Source organism: Poecilia latipinna, unplaced genomic scaffold (genome assembly GCF_001443285.1).
Source record: "Poecilia latipinna isolate Pla-1442-1.1 unplaced genomic scaffold, P_latipinna-1.0 Scaffold459, whole genome shotgun sequence".
NCBI classification, from domain to species: Eukaryota; Metazoa; Chordata; class Actinopteri; order Cyprinodontiformes; family Poeciliidae; genus Poecilia; species Poecilia latipinna.
Window position 1 is genome coordinate 283,572 of NW_015113075.1, and position 22,291 is coordinate 305,862.

At 39.9% G+C, this 22,291-nt stretch overlaps 1 protein-coding gene across 2 annotated transcripts in view; it reads left to right on the forward strand.

The window, feature by feature from the left end:
* LOC106951441 (protein unc-13 homolog A-like) overlaps positions 1-22,291 on the forward strand; it is a 37,206-nt gene that overhangs the window by 9,830 nt on the left and 5,085 nt on the right. For both annotated transcript variants that reach the window (XM_015038988.1, XM_015038986.1), the window contains 29 exons: positions 85-139; positions 528-557; positions 2,486-2,699; positions 4,401-5,483; positions 6,518-6,620; positions 8,727-8,770; positions 9,799-9,877; positions 10,684-10,689; positions 10,778-10,852; positions 10,968-11,187; positions 11,815-12,042; positions 12,515-12,656; positions 12,786-12,955; positions 13,125-13,240; positions 13,400-13,563; positions 13,691-13,844; positions 15,357-15,425; positions 15,624-15,713; positions 16,002-16,136; positions 16,271-16,398; positions 16,760-16,845; positions 17,805-17,931; positions 18,027-18,123; positions 19,493-19,636; positions 19,725-19,802; positions 20,281-20,358; positions 21,000-21,088; positions 21,205-21,348; positions 22,030-22,153. In XM_015038988.1, the coding sequence (XP_014894474.1) occupies positions 85-139; positions 528-557; positions 2,486-2,699; positions 4,401-5,483; positions 6,518-6,620; positions 8,727-8,770; positions 9,799-9,877; positions 10,684-10,689; positions 10,778-10,852; positions 10,968-11,187; positions 11,815-12,042; positions 12,515-12,656; positions 12,786-12,955; positions 13,125-13,240; positions 13,400-13,563; positions 13,691-13,844; positions 15,357-15,425; positions 15,624-15,713; positions 16,002-16,136; positions 16,271-16,398; positions 16,760-16,845; positions 17,805-17,931; positions 18,027-18,123; positions 19,493-19,636; positions 19,725-19,802; positions 20,281-20,358; positions 21,000-21,088; positions 21,205-21,348; positions 22,030-22,153 (4,272 nt within the window). The remainder of the gene's footprint in view (positions 1-84; positions 140-527; positions 558-2,485; positions 2,700-4,400; positions 5,484-6,517; positions 6,621-8,726; positions 8,771-9,798; positions 9,878-10,683; positions 10,690-10,777; positions 10,853-10,967; positions 11,188-11,814; positions 12,043-12,514; positions 12,657-12,785; positions 12,956-13,124; positions 13,241-13,399; positions 13,564-13,690; positions 13,845-15,356; positions 15,426-15,623; positions 15,714-16,001; positions 16,137-16,270; positions 16,399-16,759; positions 16,846-17,804; positions 17,932-18,026; positions 18,124-19,492; positions 19,637-19,724; positions 19,803-20,280; positions 20,359-20,999; positions 21,089-21,204; positions 21,349-22,029; positions 22,154-22,291) is intronic.

The window sequence follows — 22,291 nt, forward strand, 5'->3', positions numbered from 1 at the left end:
ATATATGACACATATTTTTGTGATCCTCAGCCAACTTCGTGTTTAACAGTAAGTTTTCATCTGTTCTGCTTCTGTCAAATGAAGTACTCATACCAGGAGGAACAGGAACGCCCTCTCCGTGTGCCGGGAACCCAGTGTTGTAAGTAACCTGCAGCTGATTGTACAAAACTGAAAATTATCCATTTACGTGTAATTAGATTGCTTTAACTCAGCCTCTGGTATTATGTTTGGCCACACATGGGTTGCTGTGCGTTAGAGGGGAAACAGGTCTTGTTCGCTGCACCATAAAGGATCAATAATCCTATCAAATGTCTGGAGTCAAGCTCCTTGAGATTGCCTGTGTTTTTCTGCTGTTGGTCCAGTCTGTGGAGTTCGCTGAGCCAGCTGTCTGAGGCAATTAGAGAGACTCTTTCCATTCACTGCCTGCATTGGGGAACATTGAAGCACCGATGGCGGGAATGCATGTTGGGAGTATGAGTACCAGTTCAGGTCAAGATCAATACAAACTCTCTCCTGTTTCTCTGCAGGTAACTGGAGTCTGTGGGGAGATCAGCAAAGTAAGTGCACCGTATTCTGTACTCAATGTTTTTCATCTCTAAATGAATATTTTTTTCATGGTCTTCTGCAATGTGCAACATAATCTGTTGACTTAGAAAGGGCTTTCAGGATGCCTCGTCAGGGTCTGACGTTCTCTGTTAATTAGATAAATCGTTACAAAGTAAAAGTCTTTTCTTTATCGCTTTTATTGCCTCACTCCATCTGAAGAATAAGTAGCAGCGATACGATTCAAAAGTAGATGCTAATTGTTGGCATATGTTGGACTTGATGGACATTCACAAGCAGATTGTACTGCTTTGTGAATTTCCACTAAAGCGATTCAGAAGATATCTGATTAAATAATGCCTATTGAATACAGATTTATTTATTTATTTATTTTTTGATAGTTACGCAAATGCCTTTACCTACATTTCGGCCACTTATGGTTGTGAAAAATGGTATTTATTCTCCAGTTTTCACTTTATTTGATTAAACATCGAGTAGATTTAATTTTACGGGTGATTTAAAAGGAAGACAAGAAGACGCTTATAAATATTTCTTGCTCTGCCACAGTCAAAACAGAAAACTTCATAAATCTTATGCAAAAAATGTCTGCTTTTCTCTGTCATTTCCCCCATTGTTGTGATCAGCGGATAGTGTTACATAAGTGCCTGTCAGACTCACCCACACAACTGCAGCTATTCATTTCTGTTAACTCAGAGGAAAAAAGAAAGAGCAGGGGGTAATGATAGACATTGAGCAGATTAAGTTTCTCACACATAGAGAAGGAGAGAGAGAGAGAACGATGCATGCAGGACCAGGGATGATATCTAAAACTTAGTCCGATGCCTTTTTAGGAGTCAGCAGTGGAACAGTCACAGACGCCATTTGGCTTTCAGAGTGCCAAAGACGAGGATTGATTATCATAAATGATTAATAGATCACCAGTTTGGCTTTTGACTGCTTCACTCTGTACAATTGTATTAGCACTTTCCTCTGGGTCGGTAATTGTTGATCTATGAACACAACAGAAAAATAAAGCATCTCTTTAGCAAGCGCATCAACTTTATGTTCGTCATGTGTTTTACGTGTGAATGTTCTCTGTATGAAGGATTCTCTTTCCAGTTTGGAAAATATTTGTTCATTCATTCTTTTCTCTCTTCCTTCTTTGCTCTGTCATTTGCTTTCTTTGATATTTAAGGCATATCGACTGCCATAAATGCATTGTGAACATTTATTATCTTAACCCTTTCATGCATAGTGGTCACTACAGTGGACAGCTATCTAAAAGCCATTTTCTTGTGCTTCTTGTGGATTTCTATGTCATAAATGCACACAGACCACTGAAGTGGACACTAATGCATCATAAAATACACCATCAACTACTGACCATCAGCTGGAAATGCAAGAAATATTTTTTGTTAAATCCAATATAGCCGACAGAAAAAAAAAGCATGCCGACCGACCCGGTCCCTCCTTCTACTGTAGACGACTCTGGCAGGTAAAAAAAATATTGTGACATCAGATAACTCATAAAGAACAATACTACTGATGTATTTTTCAAATAGCAACTTTGTATTTGGAGAAATTTACAATTTATCACCTAAAAATAAATAAATAAGTAAATAAATAAATAAATAAATACAAATTTCCTACCTTTTTTATGCCTTAAGAAAATCCCCAAAAAAATTGGAAAAAAAAAACCTGACACAGAGTATCATAATTCATGCATGAAAGGGTTAAAATAATTGTAAAGGACTGGAACTCTGGAAACTTGAGTCCTGAAAAGTCTGAAATTTTTCATGAATAATGTGTAGAGGGTTCAATTGAGAAAGCGTGCCAACCAGTCAGAATCGGAAAGAATGGTTCGATTGGGATTAAACTCTTTTTTTCATCTTCACCGTTATTATCACTTCCCTCTGCCTTTTATTTCTGTGTGTTTGAGTAGACGAGGACCCAGACAGCGCTGTTGACGACAGGGACAGCGACTACCGCAGTGAAACCAGTAACAGCATTCCACCTCCTTACTACAGCACGTCCCAACCCAACGCCTCCGTCCACCAGTATCCCATCAGCCACCAGCATCGCAGCTCCAGAAGCTTGTCGTATCCACGCTCCGGGAACAACCAAGATCTCGACTACCACCATCAAAGGACAATCAGGTTTGCGTCTTTCTTATTTAATCACATGTACTTTCATTATAACGTTTGTCTTTGCCTGTGAGAAAGGAAATCTTTTCAGTTACCAAAATGACTAAAAGTTTGGTTAATAATTTGAAATGCAAAGTTTTGCAGAAAACATTCAGATCTGAGCTGCAATCAGGGAGGAGACTCCCACCATTCCTTATTTAATACTTGGCTAAATGCTTTACTTTTAAAAAAGAAATTAAATAATTATGTTTTATTTCATGTTTCCATCAAGTTTTTCTTGATGGAAACACTTTTGATTTTTCTCTCTGATTTGCAACATGATACCTTGGTCTTAAGATTTATGCAAATATACATTAGTGGTTTTTCTACTTAATGACTGAAAGCGCATTCAAAAATAATAAAAAATAATATTTCACTGCTTTATAGGCTTCAGTCAGCTTAAAATTCAGGTTGAACCAGAGCGTTGTTCCTTAAAATTTGTTTGGTCAAAAGTGCAAAAAAGTGCAATTTTTTTAGCTATTTTCTACAAACTAAATAATTTTCACAAATTTTACTTTAATTAATTTGCATTGTTGGTCACTTAATTTCTTATTTAACAAATAGATTCAGATTTTGCAATAGGTATTCCAGGTGGAGAGATTTTTTTTTTTATCAATAAGGGTGTTAGAAAGTTTTATTTATACATTAATTTGAAAGCATTGAAAAAGTTAATTTTTGGTGATGTCAAAAGTGCATTTTGCTCAATATACTTCTACGACCATGACCTCCAAACGGCTCTAGAAGGAATGTCAATGAAAATATTATTTAGATACACAAAAAGCTATTTTTAACGTTACAAAAACAGCTGAATGGAGTTCAGTCAAAAATGAGCTTTACAGTTTCCACCTGTGTGTCCAGGTGACACAACTGAGCCTGGTTCCAATTAACAAATCCAACGGATTTATGACATAAAACCTTATGATGTCTGTTCACTGGTCAACTTTTCGTTAGCCCACCCAGACTGGTTTCTGTTTCCTTCTTAGTTATTTTCGGAGCTGTGTGATTTCTCAGCGTTTATTGATGGGTTTTTCTCTCAGACAGTGAATGAAAATATGCATCCACCTCTCGCTCCATGAATAATTCAACTGGCAGTCTAACGGTCAATACGGCACATAAGATTAGCTGCTTGTGTGAGTGTATTGGACAGGGGCTTCCCCCCTCTCTCCCCACACCTCCTCCTCTCCATCTCATCCACTCAGCTCTGTGCGCACCCTCCCTCTCTACCTTTCTTCCTTCTGTTTTGTACCCACTGCTGCCTCCTTATCTTCTCTATCATCTTCCTTTCTCTCTATGAGCCTGTGCTCGGTTTTTTAATAACCCCCATTCATCAAGACATATAAAGCTAGTTTTTTGTTGTTGTTTCATTTCTTGATATTTCCTCCATTTTTTCTTTGTCAGCTGTCCAGCAGCATATTTCTGCTCTGCTGTGTTTCTTGCTGCTTGTCTGGTACCCTTTTACTTCCTGTGTTTTCATTGATTAGCCATCAGCAGTTCTCTCCACTGCTCTGAGATGCGCATAAAAGGTGTTTAGTGGGGAGCACAGCGTACCGACCACAGTGCGTCAATGCAGCGCTCAATAATCATTTCTGACGTTACCCTCATAAAGAGGCTGACTGTTTACTACATGTTACTGCATTCTAACTTTTCCTTGCTGTCGTCTGTCTGCCTTTCCAGCCCTACTGGAAGCTATGCGTCTTCTGCAGAGCTCAGCCGGTGCAGCAGCCAGCTCAGTGAAGAAGACTACGGAGGAGAGTACGGGGAGAGGGACCCGTACGACGAGAATGACTCATACCACTCCTGCCACTCCTCTGTCAGCTACAGCAAAGGCTCCCCTGACTGGGACCCCGATGAGACCCAGGGGGCGTACAGTGATGAGGGCGGCTACAGCAAAGACGGAGGAGAGGAGGTCGCGCTCTACGAGGGAGATGACGGCGAACTGTATGAGGGGGAGGAGGAAGGTCTGTATGAGGATGAGGAGATGATGTATGATGATGAGGACTTGTACAACCTGGACGGGACCCTCAGTGAGGACCTTGAGCCGCCGTTCACTCCCACTCCAACATCAACCGTTCCGCCGATGCTTGAAGTGCCCAACTCCAGGCCTCCTCTGGAGAAACAGTCCTCTATACACCAACAGCCCCCAGGTAAAACGCCCAACCAAACGTCCAATCAGGCTCAGCCTCCCACAGCACAGCCCCCTGCTGCCCAACAAGCGGCCCAGCCCCCCAAACAACCCCAACCCCAGACACAACCTCAACCCCAAGCAGCCCCGTCTGCCACGTCCTTCTTCTCAATGGCCAAACCTCTGACAGCTGCAGTCACAGGCCTGGCTTCTTCGTTCCTGTCATCGGTTCCCGCTGCCCAGCCTCCGCAGGCCCACCCACCAGCGTCAGCCGTTCCTCAGCAGCACCAGTCTCCTCCAGCAAACTCTGTCCCTCCTTCACACCCAGCCACCCTGGCTAATTCGGCACCCCAGCCGCCCTCCACTGCCACTGGTCCTCCATCCCAGCAGCCCCCGCACTCCGCGGTGCCACAATCACACGCCAACGATCCCGCTGCCACACAGCCAGCCAGTCTCGAGGATGTTGCACCTCCGATTGAGGAAGAGTGGTTAGAAAACGAGATGATGGAGGAGAAAGAGGTCAGTACTCCCCCTGCTCAGGAGGAGGAGAAGCTTCCTGCAGAGCAGAAAGAGGAGCAGTATGAAGAGAGCAGACCGCTGACACCAGAAGAGCAACAGGAGGCTCCACCTGAAAGGTAAGAAATGTTGGGAATGGAAATGAAACTGATAAACTGAAATGTCAACAGATGACAGCAGTGTCTAGATTTGTGTCCGTTTAATAGGGGTGGGCAATAAGGACTTAAAGTTTTATCACAATATTTTGTGGTACTATTGTGACAGAAATAAAAGTGACAATAAAAACTATTTATTCCTTCTTGTTTTGGAACCTGTGTGGCTCTGACTGCATAACACAGCAATCGTAGCCCCACAAACAGATTCTGCTCTTGAAAAAACACACCATTTATTTGCTTCTTTTGGATACCAATCACATAAAAGTGTGATTTTTATCACTAAGCTACACACAGACAATTCAAGTAATTATATTTTTTAAATTGTTATTATTTATCAGTCTCATGGAACAAACAGTGGAGAAACAAGTACAACTAATAATCCTGACGATCCAGATAGTTTGGGAGGGTTCAAACAGCATTAATGGGACTTTATTGTGACAACAATAAATATTTTTTTTATGAAATTTGAAATTTATGATGATAAATGATACAATAAGTGCCCACCTCTTAATTTTTTTTCAACTGAATTAAATTCAAAGCAATTTTCAGAGTAAACCCAAGATTGATTGGGAGTATAGATAAAGTAAGATTTTAGGAGCCTGTCAGCAATCAGTAATCACAGCTCAACTAATATCCTCTTTGTATCAATCGTATTAAAAAATTAACGCATTAAATATTTAACATAACCATTAATACAGTCTACAAGAATGTAATTTCAGATGTGTTACATATACACTGACTGGTTGAGTTTCGTTAGAATAAAATTGTTCGTTGGTAGAGAAGTTTGTTGCATTTAGAGCTGATTAGTTTTGATGAACAGCCAATATTGTGAGCAGCAATTTTGTCAAAACTCCTAAATATCTCATTGACAAAGAGCATATTTCACTATCCTTCACTCTCCCTTTTCATGGCTCTTTTGTCTTACTGCAGCCCGAGCACCACGCTACGGTGCACTATTGCTTTTTCTTACTATTACATATAAAATATCCTTCCTTTAGTCCTCCAGTACCAGAGGAGCCGAAGGAGCCAGTGGATCCAGCAGCCAGAGCCAAGGAGAACTGGCTCAGGCTCTACAACAAGGTCTTAGACCAGCTTCGAGAGGTAAGCTCACTAATCAGCTTCCTGCTATTTTCACCACCATTCTTTCAAATTCAGTGACTCTGGACCCAGTTCTGTTGGTTTGATTCATTTAAGTATGCACCAGTTCAAGAGGCTCTACAAGTTTCTACCAAGTCTTTGAAATATTTATGCGCCGTGCAATATTGATGTGCAGGCTTGATATGTACGGCAACTTCCTGAAGTCTATTTTGATCCTGAGGTTTGCAGTTCACCAGGAAACAGACATGATGCCATATATCTTCTATAATTAATGCCTTTCAGCTTTCTTAAAATATTAATACTTGTCAAAAGGCAAGCTTTTATTTTAGTTTGGGCGAAGCACCACACAGCTTGATTTAGCTGAGCACTTTTCAGTTTTTGCTTGCTTGATTTTCACTTGCACATTTTGTTTAATCATTACATTTTGAATTCAGTTGTGCAAAGAATTAATCACTTGCTTCAATGTTCTGTTGATGTTTGTTTCTTTGCGTTTTATGTACATATGGCTTCCTTTTCCTTGTCTTTATTTTATTTTTTTTTGTTTATTTGTGCCGACCCACTTTGTTTTCTTTCCAGTTTCATGTCATTGCCATAGCGATACTCACATGCACTTTGCTCGGCCGTCATTGGAGCATGTTGACAGGTAGGTGCAGCCTGAACGTTTGCGAATCGGTGAAGTCCTAGTCCTGTCTGACATTACAGACGCTTTCATTTTGTTTATTCATCCTCATAGCAATTTGAATCCCTTTTGTTGTATTTTGCAAGAGCTGTCTCCACATTATCCTGATAGGCTGCATTTATATAAGAATTATTGATTAGAAATATAGATTATAAATGGAAGCTTTATTGCTTTGATGTTTGGGTAGCACAAGTAAGTAGCTAAAGTTTATATATGTAACATCTTACAGGTAAAAGCACAAAATATTTAGAAAACAAAACATATAAAAGTGGGTCTCAAGAAGCCATATATGATAAAACCCACTATAAAATATTCAATAAACATCTGAGATCAGAGACAAAAGCCCGTGCAGAGCCATCAAAGTCTTAAAAAGTGAAGGCTAAAATTTTAAAATGAACTTTGAAAGTCACTGCAAAAAGCCTATAGTGGGTATTTTGTTCTGTCTCTATGTTGTGGAAGTTAGAAACCTATCAACCTCATTCTTATTTAAATCCAAGAAAGTGTAAAGAGTTAAATGTATAAAATGTAATCTCCTCTTCCAGGTTTGAGACAAGACTTTAAAGATTAGAAATAGGAACCAAGACACAATGGATGAGTCAAAACTAACAACCAAGGTTTCCATAGTATGACTCTCCAGTTAAGCCCTGTTTGTCAAGGCGTTTCTTGATTACAGACTGGCAATATTTAGGGGCAATAATAAGACTTCCTGTCTCTTTAAATACAACTGTATTTTCAAGAAAGTGTTTAAAAAAACAAAAAAGCTAACATAAAGTCTTTCTGAGGCTTTGTGTTTTTAGATTTTATATGTTTTACTGTAAAGCAGTTTGTGATTCCAACTGTGAAAAGTGATTTATGACTAAAGTTACTTACTTAATGATTCTTACAAGCAGCTGTAAGCAGCTTGATTCTGGTCAGGGCATCCATCATAAACAAAGGAAAGACGTGGTATTTAGCTCCTACGATTAAAGGAGCAATAAAGCTGCTTATTGTCAGCATGACAAATATTAAAAACGTTACTATTTCTTTGTGAGCCAAACTGTATTAGACAATGAAAAGATTACATCCCAGAGTTAAACCCTGAGAAAACCTCTAGATTCAGACTTGATCTCATCGTTTTTGTCTTTTGCCTGAAAGGTATGAATGAAACCCATTTAGAACCTGACAGGATGTAATAACCATATCATGGAGCCTGTCAATTAAGCCAACTGTGTCAAAAGCAACTGCAAGACCAAAACTGTGACATTTCTGGCTCAGCCCTGTTTTTCCCTCTTTAATAGTAACATGGAAAGCAAGTTTGTAAAATCCTGAAAAAAAGCTTTGCTATTGGATTCACACAGCATAAGGGGTAAAAAAAACAAACTGCACGGACAAACTTGAAAACAAAGTTTTTCTTTGTTTGACATTATTCTCCTTGTTCTGTTTTTGCAAAGGCTCGAGGAGAGACCTCCAGCTCGCTGTGGTTTGGCAAAGGAGGGTCAGTACTTCCTACTTATTTCCTCTGTCATGTAAAATATTGTACACACAGAATTCATATGCAATCTTGACTAATATTATATCCAAAATATATAATTAAAAAAAAAATGTTTCTGTCATTAATGAAAACGATTTAATTTGTGAAAATGTGTCTATTTTTTAGATATAGATTTCTTTTTAAATTGCATCTTTTCTCTTTAATATTCCAAGTCTGGCTTCAGGTTCAACATTTTAAGCACCAGTATTTTACTATTTTCATTACCAATTATAAAATAACACTCAAACATACACAGGCCATGTCTATGAGTGTGTTTTTGGTCTTTTAGCAATTTTGAATAAAAATTCAAACCAGTGAAAATGTAGCTGTTATGTTGGGTCTAGTTTAGTATTCAAACTACTGTTTTTGAAATGTTTGCAAAAATGAAAGCCTGTCCATATTTCGCAAGAGAGAGTTGATCTAATTTAGTACAGATAATAAAAATCAGCAAAATCTTCCTTTACCACACTGTGAAATTTAAAGCTAGCTTCAGTGTTGGATTGTTTCAGACAATAAATCCCAATCAGTTCAGGAAAAATGTATCATATTCAAATGTTCAAAAGATTATTAAACAATGCAAAATGTATGGGATTTTGAAATGGAAACTGTGTAGGAATCTTTTATATATATTGCAAAGCTACTCCAGTTCTATCAGCCGGGCTATTTACACTGAAGGCGGATCTAGTTGTGAAAACTGTAGATGCCTTCTGAAGTATTAACTAGTAAGCCCAAAAAAAGCAATCATATAAAGGAATGGAGAGCTGTGATTAGTATTTGAGAGGAGGAGGCTGGGGTAATTAAATTTTCCAGTTAAGTCCTTGAGAAGTCCTCATGTTGCATAGCATTAGAAGCAGTGATTAAAAATAGATACATTAGCTTCTCAGGCTCAAACACTATTTCGTGGCTACATTGTTTTTGTTGTTTTTGACCAGCTAGAAAGAGCTGTTACCCTGTTAATGAATATATATTGATGTGGCATTGTGTTTCTACAGAATGGGAGGTGCGCTCTATAGTATTGACAGCATGCCTGACCTTCGCAAGAGAAAAGCAATTCCTCTCGTCAGAGATCTGGTGAGAAACGACAATAAAGCAAACACACAAAGCACTACATACGCCACACTTGTATTGATTAAAATCTTGAGGCAGATGGTAATACATTTTTCTTAATATTTAAAGATTTTCTATTTATATTTTATATATTTATATTTTACATACTTTATATATTTAAAGAAACAGGTTTTAATCAAAGATTTATTCACATTTAGTTATGTATTTGACATTGTGTCTTTTCACAAAATCCCAGAATCTGTTCAAGGATAATCCGTCCTCGCACCACGATGCTGCTACACCCTGCCTTAGTGTTGCAATCGTGTTTTAAAAGTGATGAGAAGTTTGCAACACATTCAGTATGTTTCTTAATAGTCAGAAACTTCAGTACCAAGTGTCAGTTTTTCTTGATTTAATAGCCCAATAAGAAACTCTTATGTAGAGGAAAGGTTTAAAAAAATAGTTCCCCCTTCACCTCGCCAACTCTGAGCGTGTTGACTTTGTCCTGTTTAGAATAGTTATGGGTTAAAAGTAAATCTTTTAATAATAGATTTTATGATACTCCATATAATGTTCAGTAACCTTAGTAACAAGTTTGTTGATTTTTTTTTCGTAACTCAGATTGTCAGTGTGCTGTTTGTTTTTAAGTGTGTCTTGCTTTATGATATTTGAACTCTGGGACTTTTTACAACAATACAAGGAGAGTTTTGTGAATATTATGATATTGAAATTATGCTCTTAACATCTGCCGTTGAAAAAGGAAAATAAAAGAAAACAATTATCTCCTTTTGTTTTTCTGTCTGTGTTTCATCATGGCCTGGGCTCATTAGGCTATGGTGAGTATTTATTTATCATTTAGCATCACCTAGAAAAACACAACAGTTGTAGATATTCAGATGTGAGTTTGTGTTATTTTGCCTCCAGTCTCTGGTGCAGAACTCCCGCAAAGCCGGAATCACCTCGGCCATGGCTTCAACCACTCTTGGCAATGAGGAGCTGGTGGGTTTTCTCTCCTCACAGCTGTTTGTCACAGTTCTCAAGATTTTCCAGTAAATTATCACTGCGGGAATAAAACTTGTCCTTTCCCCCCCCCCTCCTATCATTGTGCCTGCAGAAGAGCCACGTGTATAAAAAGACCCTGCAGGCTTTAATTTACCCCATCTCCTCCACCACTCCACATAACTTTGAAGTGTGGACCGCCACCACCCCCACATACTGCTACGAATGCGAGGGGCTGCTGTGGGGGATCGCGCGGCAGGGCATGCGCTGCTCTGAGTGCGGCGTCAAATGCCACGAAAAGTGCCAGGATCTGCTTAATGCCGACTGTCTGCAGAGTAAGATCACACAGATATTTGCACATCAGCACACAAGTGTGCGCATCTTTAATTATGAGCATCCACCTTGTCCTCCACCCAAACTCTGCTTCCTTCTGCCAGATTGACATCCCATTATTCTTGTCCTCTATCCACTCTCACATTCTCCTCCCTCTTCCTTTCCAATTTATCTGCTGAGTAATGTGCTGTCACAACCCGGCCTCCTTTCTCCTCTCTCGTCTCCCCACAGACTTATCAAACTGTTTTTTTTTCTTCTAATTTTGCTCCACAACGAGAGACTTTTAAGCTGCTGCCTTGATTTTAGCGTCTTTTATGACGTGCTTAGTGAATTTCTCCTGGTTCCAAAGAGCTTGTTTTAAGATATGTTTCCCAAATTGTGCCACTATTTACAGCCACTCAATAATCAGATTGAGTGGCTGTTTTGGTTTTGGTTTTGGTTTTGGAAGCGGCCAGAAGCTGCCAAAGACATTGAAATTTAATCTGTCCCTATTTAAACTCTTTCTTTAGAGAGAGTTATTGCTCTCTCTAAAGAGAGTTATTGCCTGGAAATATTGGATGAGGCTCTGTGCAAGAAATACTCACAATTGCAACTTGTCCTCCTGCGTTGCAACGCTTTTGCCACATCAGGAGCCGCGGAAAAGAGCTCCAAGCACGGCGCAGAGGACCGGACGCAGAACATCATAATGGTGCTGAAGGACCGCATGAAGATCAGGGAGAGGAACAAACCAGAGATCTTTGAGCTAATCCAAGAGGTGTTTGGATTGGACAAGACGACGCACAGCACGCACATGAAACAGATCAAACAGAGCGTGCTCGACGGGACCTCCAAGTGGTCGGCAAAGATTAGCATCACAGGTTTGTTTTAGACTCATTTGGTAAATAAAGTAACAGAAACCTGCATCTGTCTGAACAGGTGGTCCGGGTTTTAAGTCTTACCACAGTGTTTCAGTTGGATTTACGTCCAAACTTTCACCTAGCCATGCTAACTGCAGTCACGTACTCACCAACCATTTAGGATCCAGCAACTACTATTATTACTACTACTACTTTAATTGTGGGGCATCAAAATATAGATTACTGAACCTGCATGCATGCCACACATGTCAGATTTTTAACTGTGAAAAAAATTCAACATTATGTTTCCTTTTTGTTCCACTTGACAAATGTGTGATACTTTATGTTGGTTTCAGTTGTGTTATTGCCTAAGAGCTGATGTGGAAATCCACTAAAATAATACAGCAAAAAATCACCTGATTGTTGTTTTATAGTAAGACGTATCCTATACTGTCAGTGTGTTTAGCTGTGTCTTTATGGTCCCTTTCTTTAGTGGCTTGTGCCCCAGGCCTTCAGGCTAAAGACAAAACAGGCTCCAGTGACCCTTATGTAACCGTCCAAGTCGGAAAGACAAAGAAAAGGACCAAAACCATTTACGGCAACCTGAACCCGGTCTGGGAAGAGAGCTTTCACTTGTGAGCACTGCAGCGAACTATGACAGATTTAGGCATCATTCTATGCTCACTTTAAAAAGTATCGTTTTACTAGCATTTGAATTTAAGATTCCTAACTTCTGATGTTTGTGTTGCTTCGGTCTCGTCCAGCGAGTGCCACAACTCTTCCGACCGGATCAAGGTCCGCGTCTGGGACGAAGATGACGACATCAAGTCCCGCGTAAAACAGAGGTTCAAACGCGAGAGCGACGACTTCCTGGGTCAGACCATCATCGAAGTCCGCACTCTGAGCGGGGAGATGGACGTTTGGTACAACCTGGGTGAGTTACGCGCAATAACGCCGGGAGAAGATTAGAAACGGATGACAGGAGCAGTGAGTCACCAGGAGATAAGAGCCGGGGAAACATGTAGCCGAAGAGCTTGTCTGCTGTAGATCCAGGAGATTTCACCCTACTAATGAAGTGTGTGTATCTAATATTTATTTAACAGATAAGAGAACAGATAAGTCTGCCGTGTCGGGGGCCATCCGGATGCACATAAGTGTGGAAATCAAAGGAGAAGAGACTGTAGCTCCTTACCATGTCCAGTACACCTGTCTGCACGAGGTCAGAGGGACAGAGAAATAGTTTTGTTGTTTTAGCGACACCATTAAGCATGCAGCAGTAACATAGTTTTTCACCAATACAACAGTTGCTACTCCTATTGTTAAAAAGAATATCTTCAGACATTAAAATGTATTAACGTTTTTATTTGTCTGCGTTCAGCACTTATTCCAGTACACCACTGAGGACCAAAACGGAGGCGTAGTAAAGATCCCAGAAGCCAAAGGCGACGATGCCTGGAAGGTGTACTTTGATGAAACTGCACAGGAGATCGTGGATGAGTTTGCCATGAGATACGGAGTAGAGTCCATCTACCAGGCCATGACGTCAGTACCTAAAGCTTATTCACACAGTCAGCCACACGTTTAGTTTACTGGATATCTAAGAATAAAAAGGTGGGGAAAGAAGAGAAAATATTACTAAATGGCCTTATTACAATTTTTTCCCCAACAGCCACTTTGCCTGCTTATCGTCTAAGTACATGTGCCCAGGAGTGCCAGCTGTGATGAGCACCCTCCTTGCCAACATCAACGCCTACTACGCCCACACCACCCAGTCCTCCAACAATGTTTCTGCCTCGGACAGATTCGCTGCATCAAACTTTGGCGTAAGTCCCAGAAGGAAAAAAAAAACTGCTATAGGAGATATGTGATAAATGGACGATGGTGCTTTTAAAAACTCTTTAAGAAACAAGTAAATGTGATTCCTCTCATGGTCAACCACATGTACTATGCTGCTCTTGACTTGGTTAAACTATGTTTCATTATATTTTGGTTCATAAAACAGTCAGACTAACAGTCTCTCAAATATCAATTAGTCTAATAACGTTAAAATGAATCAGAAAGATGAGCTACTGACCTTTGCATTGAGTAATCTCTGTAACATAGGAAGAAGCAAGGAAATTACAGTATATTTATCTGAATTCTCATTTATTTATTGTTTTTTAGTATTTTAAGTGTCTGGTAATTGACACTTAATTTAAAGATGGAAAAAAAATAACAAGAAGTGTATCAGTGGAACCCAGATCTACACCTATCTATCATCAAAAATAAAAATGATACATTACACTTTAAATCTACAGACTACAGCTAAAACAGAAGATTCTTGATGAGGAAACTGGATTTTTTTTTTTATCTAAAGAGCTTAAAGAGCCCATATTTATTAATACTTTATGAATGATTAAAGAACAGGGTTTTACAGTCTAATTTATAACCTTTTGTTTATTACGAGCGAGAAAAAGGTGGCAAAAGCCGCCTTTAGTACCTGCCTTACCCAGTCAGCTCTCAACCCCTGAAGCAGCACCATGAAAACAGAGGCAGCCATAATTTGTGCTAATTCATCATCTCACTCTTTACACAAGTTTGTGGGTCTGCTCACGCTGTTCCCGCCTTCAGACCAGCAGGCTGATTGTTCTGACCCGGGTCACCAGACGACTTGGGAGGGATTTCACTTTGGATCATTTGGAGAGCTAAAAAAGTACTAAGTAACCTTTATCACCTTCCCATGACATTGAAGAAATAGAAAACCTTGAAAGAACTTGAAGCATGATGTATGATCCAAACAAGAATACTGTTTCCACAAACAAATTAGAAAAGTCCATCAGGTCTCTCTTTCTGACTCTGATGGGAAATTTTCTCTCTCAGTCTGGATTCAGCTACACTAGACGTTTGGTAGGTGGTGTCATGATGGAGCAGACTGAGTAATCACATGTGGCTTAGGATAACATCACATTAGACAGCTAAAGAAAAATCTGATTCCAGTACAGTTTCTACAACCACATTCTTTAGATTAAGAGAGACCAAAATGTCAAAAAGATTACACACTGGATATAACTCATTGCAAAAATAATTCTATTTTTAGATGCACAGTGATGCAGACTCTGATTCAATTTACAAATGTCAAAGCTCAGTTACCTTGTTGTTAATTGAAACAACAATTTAATTTAGAGGAACATTAAAAAAAAGCAGAAGTGAGAACAGCTGAAGTGCAGCCACTCAGAAAATTTGTGAGAATCAAATCCGAGGTGTTCATGTGCACTGAAACGACGTGAGGTCTAAAAAACCCAGGCTTTGTGCTTTCAGAAGGTAACAGCTGCTCTGTTTTTTTTTTTTCTCTGCAGAAAGAACGGTTTGTCAAACTGCTGGATCAGCTTCACAACTCCCTGAGGATCGACCTGTCCATGTATCGGGTACTTACTGCTGATTCTAATTTACACGCCGCTTTAAGCGGCCTCACGAGTGCAGTTGATTATCCGTCTCCCGCTGACCGCGTCTGCATGTGCTATTTTTAGGGATTCGTGTGTGTTTTTAGACTGTGATAAAGCATTGTGGATATTGATGCTGATGCTGCAGTTTCTTACGGCCTTTCTGTTTGTCTGCGCTACAAGAATAACTTCCCCGCCAGCAGTCCTGAAAGACTACAAGACCTTAAGTCTACTGTCGACCTGCTGACGAGCATCACATTTTTCAGGATGAAGGTGAGCACACACACACACATCTGAAAGTTGCTATTTTTGCATCTTTTGAAAATATCAGCAGATCACAGCAGATCGAATTTTTTTTTTTAGAAATTAGTCTGGAGAGATATATTCTGAATCAGTATAACTTTACCAAGCATGAAAATGGATCTCTACATGTCAATTGTTTCATTGAGCCTCTGGCTAAATCTACAGTGAGATAGCCTCCTGCTGAAGCGCTGTGAGTCTGACAGCTACTTTATGGCATTGTTTTGACTCCACCATATGGCTCTTCTTGTTTGTGTTCAGGTCCAGGAGCTGCAGAGTCCCCCCAGGGCAAGTCAGGTGGTGAAGGACTGTGTAAAAGCCTGTCTCAACTCTACCTACGAGTACATCTTCAACAACTGCCACGACCTGTACAACAGGGAATATCAGACAGACCCGGTGAGTTTATACATATGAAGCAGGTCCACGTTGCCCGGTCAGCGCTCATGCACATCTCTGTCCATGTTCTTCCCTCGTTGTCTTTATAAACTCCTCACGTGTGCTGCTTTTCTCCTTCATCTTTCTGTTTGCAGTCGAAAGCCGTCCCTCCAGATGAACAGGGTCCCAGCATCAAAAATCTGGACTTCTGGTCAAAACTCATCACACTGATTGTTTCCATAATAGAGGAAGATAAGAACTCATACACTCTTTGCCTTAATCAGTGAGTGTGTTTTCATTTGCATCTATTGTAGTTGTACTATGAAAAGTATTGTTAGATAGCAGCTTTATTGGAAACCGTTCACAACAGTGAACCCTCCCTAGTTTAGAAAGGAAACCAGTATAAAAAAAAGGACATTTATTTTAATATTTATGATGATTAATTTAAAGGAGCCCATGGGCTTTGTTTTGAGAAACAATGAGGATAATTGCAGCTTGTTTATTTCCTTATTCCTCGAGAGATTTTAGAGGTCTGTGGTTTCTAGAAAAAGTGCTGCTGGATATAAATGAGCCTCTTGTTCAGTAACACAGCACCATTACTGGATTTCAAGATTAAAATAGACACAACTGCTTCATTCTTATAGATTTCCCCAAGAACTCAATGTGGGTAAGATCAGTGCTGAAGTCATGTGGAACATGTTTGCACAAGATATGAAATACGCCATGGAAGGTAAGTTGTAAATATCATAGAATAGTATTTATCTCTTTGTTTCTTAAACCAAAGAAACAAAGAGATATTAATTATTAATTATGCAGTGGCTTGCAAGTTACTTTGCCTTTGAAGTTTTTTGTGTTTTGTCATATAACAACCACTATCTTCAATGTATTTTATTGGGATTTTACGTAGTAAACCAAGAGAAAGTTGCACATAATTGGGAAGTGAAAGGAACGTTTTAAAACATTTTTATGCATTATAATAAAAATCTGAAAGATGCGGCGTAAATTTGCGCTGCAAGTGTTACTGCAAATCTTTTGGGTTACATTTAAGATTTACCCGTTTAAACTGGAATTTTCTTCTGGGATACTTTCTTTCACTTTTGCCAGGTCATTACTGTAAATAGGAATTTGTTTTTAATAACTCACCTGGTTAAATAAGTTTAAAACTTGAAATAAAACATCTTTTGGGTTTCTTCTTGACTCGCTTCCATTAATGCCAGACAAGTAATAGTCAAATTGACAGATTTTTCCATGTGAGTTGTAGATCTCTGCAGCTCCTTCAGAGTCACGTATTTACTAATTTGTTGAATTTTGAAAGCAATTAATGGTCATGGGTTTTATTTAGCAGTATCAAATTAAGGATACTATTCATATTCCATCCATCCATCCATTATCATACATTATTGTACCTACTGGGGTCGCAAGGGTGCTGGTGCCTCGCTTGAGGGATCTTATTCATATGTTATTTATAAAAATATTGAATAACATTTTACATCTTTCTTCCGTTTCACAGTTGTGCACTGTTTTATCGCACAAAATCCCGATAAAGCACATTGACGTTTGACTGTAGCAGCAGAATGTGTAAGAAAAAGCCAGCGGGGTATAGATACTTTTACAAGACAATGTTTGTGTGAAAAGAAACAAAGCAAGGTGTGGGCTTCTCCTTATTCTGTCCTCCTGTGTGATATTTAGAGCATGAGAAGAACCGCCTGTGTAAAAGTGCAGACTACATGAATTTGCACTTCAAGGTGAAGTGGCTTTATAACGAGTACTGCAAGGAGTTGCCCACTTTCCAGAAGCACGTACCCGAATATCCAGCGTGAGTGTTTTCTATGTCGCAAGACACTTCTCCGGTCCTATTTGCCACCCTGACGGGAAGATTTATGTTGCACCCGTTTGCTCTTCGCTGTGCAGCTGGTTTGAGCCGTTCGTCGTCATGTGGTTGGACGAAAACGAGGAAGTTTCCAGAGATTTTCTCCACGGCGCACTGGAGAGAGACAAGAAAGATGGGGTAAGTGTTTCCCCTTAAAGAAACATGATGAAATTTCTAGTTAATCAAACTCTAGTTTGTTTGTATAGAAAGTAGGGTTTGTTTGGGGAGGTGTGAATCGAACTCTGATGCAGACCAAAACAGGGAACTCTGGTCCGCTTAAAAACCTAGGTCTCTACACGGTTACCGTGAGCTTTGGCGTGAATAAACTTAATATGTGGAGGCAAGTGGACCTCAGACAGGTCCATAAACAGGAAGCGAACTATAGGGAATTCTGGGTAAATACAAAACAAAAACTCACGCTAGAGAGAAGTGACTCGTGGTCTTTTAACTAAAGAGACTAAAGAGAAATCCTACAACCGGTAAACTCCATTTTTGATTATATATTGTGATGAAGGAAGATGCACTGAGCGTCTTCTTCTGAGGTTTCCATGTTGTTTCCTTCAGGGGAGGGGAACAGGTGGATTTGGTTTGTGTGACAACAAACTGCACCAGCTGAAAATGTAACAATTGTTGCAACTTTGGCCCAAAATCGAACCCAGTCTACCAGTGAAAACACCCTATAATTCACATTTAAAAGCCCAGGCAAGTACCGGAAAGTAATATGTAAGTAATTTAAATTGAATTCTGCTGAGGCAGCAACTTGGATGTGATCTCCAAGATAAGTTCCCCTAAAAGTAAGTAAAGTAAAATATTCATGGTTTTCTCTTATGCAAATTCGATTCTGCTACTCCGCACATTCCAAGCTGTGAGCAGCAGATTGGAGGCCTCAAGGCAATCGATGATGACTCGATAGCAAAAGCTTGTGGAAAACACTTCACCGTGGAACGCAGCAGATGTTCCAGCGCCAGTTAGTGTAAACACACACGTACGATGCAATGGCTCTCGCTCGCCGTCTCACACCTACGTACCAGCACAGCAAGAAGATCGATACGACGCAGCTGAAGAGTCTCCCATATCATATGTCATAGATCCTTTGGGTCCAATTACCGTTGCCCAAGGCAGCTTCTGCTTTCCTGCGTCAGTGAGATGGTGGTCCCTGGGCTCAGTCGCGTACCGTAACGCTATTCAGCTCTGGGCTAATGGTTGGGCTGCTAATGAGGGCACTTTTCCCGATCATAGCCCTTTGATTACCCACCCATCCCCTCCGTTTCCAAACGCTTTCAGAGAAACCGACCCACAAGTGTTTTCATTCCAGTCACAGCCAGCCGAGCAGGACGTAGTTTCATCATTGTTCCTGCGCTGGATGGAGGCCCTCGTGGGAAATAAAACCTCTCACTTATAGTGTTGGGAAAACTCAGATGTTACTACTGATAGCGTCCGCATCGCAAAGCAACTCCTTTAACGTTTCCCTCCAGTCCACCACCAACCTACGCCTCTTGATCTCTAGTTCCAGGTCACGTCGGAGCACGCTTTGTTCTCCTGTTCGGTGGTGGACGTGTTCTCCCAGCTCAATCAGAGCTTTGAAATCATTCGCAAGTTGGAATGTCCCGACCCTCAGATTGTCGGCAACTACATGAAGAGATTCGCCAAGGTGACTTTCTTCTCTATATCTGCTCTTTCTGAACATCTCTGTCTCAGTTTTTAATGTACCATGACTTCGTGTGGTTTCCTTCTCCTAGACTATCGGCAACGTCCTCCTTTCTTATGCGGACATCATAGCGAAGGACTTTCCAAATCATGTCAAGAAAGAGAAAGTGGTAATATCAAAATTTGGAAAAGACATAAATATATAGATATCTGATGGACGTTTGTGTAATCGTAGCTGTATTTTTAAGATGTTTGTGGTCACGTTAATTGATTTAGGTACATTAATCCACTCTTCATTTCAAGTACTGAGACTTAGCAGAGTGAATTAGGGCTGCTGTATAATTAGCTCCAAGTGGTATACACTTGGAGGGGAAAGTACACTACACTCCCACAGAGACCAGAACCCCCCAAGAGAAGCAGTAATTACAGAAACCGCAGCTTCTTCTGCCCCAAGACACTATGCGGTTTTGCAAAAGAAGCATTTAGATGACTGTTAAAGGGACCTCAGCATGATTGATTTCAGCACATAGGTTGGAGCAGATGTGGAAATGGAAAAAAGAAACTATGGAAGAGAAGTAAGAGATGTGTGTGTGTGTGTGTGTGTGTTTAGCTCTATGTGTGATGGTTTTCTTTTTTCCCTCCTTTCAGCCATGTATCATAATCAATAACATCCAGCAGCTTCGGGTTCAGCTGGAGAAGATGTTTGAAGCCATGGGAGGGAAAGATGTAAGTTTTCCATCTACAGTTTCTTGCAAAAGTTTTCAATCCTGTTGAACTTTCCCACATTTTAACCACATTACAACCAAAAAATATTTTTTTATTTCTTTTAATTTATAGGTATTTCATGTGCTAGACCAACACATTACTGAGGAATTAATAGATAGTCATACATGGTTTTAAATTTCTTTACAAATAAATATCTGCTCCTTTACTGGGATACCCCTAAATAAAATCCAGTTTAAACAATTGCCCTCAGAAGTCACATAATCTACCCGTGTGTCAATTAATCTCAGCATAAATACAGAGATCTGTGGGTTACTACACACTCAGAGTCTCAAAGTTCTGCAGAGACCCACAAACGAGCCATTATTTGATCCAGGTATGTTAAAACAGAGAAGGACTTCAGCCCTCACTTTGGACACCCCTGATCTATTTGAAATCCCATCCATTCCTTTACTTCCACATCACAATCATCCACTACTATGTGTTGGTCGATTATACCAAACCCCTAATAAATACCCTGAAGTCTCTGGTTGTAATGTGACAAAATCAAAAATGTTTCAGAGATATGAATTCTTCTGCTAGGCACTCTGTACGCGTTTTCCTGTAAATGACATCCATATTGAACGTCTGTGTCTTTGCTGAAGCTCAACCTGGAGGCGAGTGACTTCCTGAAGGAGCTCCAGAACAAACTCAACAGCGTCATGGACGACCTCAGCCGTATCTTTGCTGTCAGGTGGGTATTTCTGCTTCTTTCTACATAAAACCAGCCACAAATGTTTTTTATGCCACCAACTTCAAAGTCTGTGCTTATGTTTTGTTTTGTTTTTTATATCTGGGGTATCGTGATAGCTTCCAGCCCCAGATTGAAGATAACGTGAGGCAGATGGGGGACATCCTAGCCCAGGTCAAAGGTCAGACCGTCCCTGCAAATGGAAGTGTGGTTCAGGAGGCTGACAACGTCCTGCAACCAATCATGGACTTCCTGGACAGCAAGTGAGCAAGACTGGATTTTACTGTTTTAAACAAATAGTAGTCCTGGGACATGAGACTACTTAGGCAAAAGCTTTATGTTCAATCTAATATTTTTCATCTTAAAGAAGATAATAAAAACACTCCCTTCGTTGATATACAAGATGATATATCTCAGAGGATGCCACATCTTTGGCTTTCCAAAATTATTTAAAATGTTAACTTATCAGTCTGTGATCAATAACAGCAGGGTAAAGGGCTCACTTTCAGGAATTTTTTTTATTTGTTGACTTTATAACATTAAGTTACAACTTGCCATTCTGAAAGGAAAATTAATCTTTGCTGACTGTTTCCAGGATGGGTTTCTGAGTTCAGGCAGTGATTTTCACAACAGAGTGATGTGTATTTTATTTTACACAGTGCTGCCTCGGGGCACAAAGTTCAATCATACATTGTTGATTGTCAGCCTTTTTTCTACTGTCTACTGAGATATTCCAGCACTCATTCTGTGTAATCTCTTCCGTTATGTAAGATTTTATTTTTGTAGCAGTAGGAAGGGTTTTCATATCAGTGCTTTCTTGTTTTATTAATACACCAAATCCTTTTCCCAGCGTGTTTCCTCAGACGTGCAACAAGAATAGAAATACAGATCTCTGACGTGTTTTGCTCCAGTGAGTTGACAGATCGTGTGTTGTTGTGTTTTAGCTTGTCGCTGTTTGCAAAGATCTGTGAGAAGACGGTCCTGAAGAGAGTGCTGAAGGAACTGTGGAAACTAGTGATGAACACGATGGAAAAAACTATTGTGCTTCCAACACTTACAGACCAGACGGTATGTAAGAAACACACACGCACCTATAATATGTCTTTTTATCTTCACCAGGACTTTGCATTGACTTCCATTTATTTTTCATTTATTTCAATAGCCTAACCCTAACGCTAAACCTGACCTAAACTCGATTCTCACTTC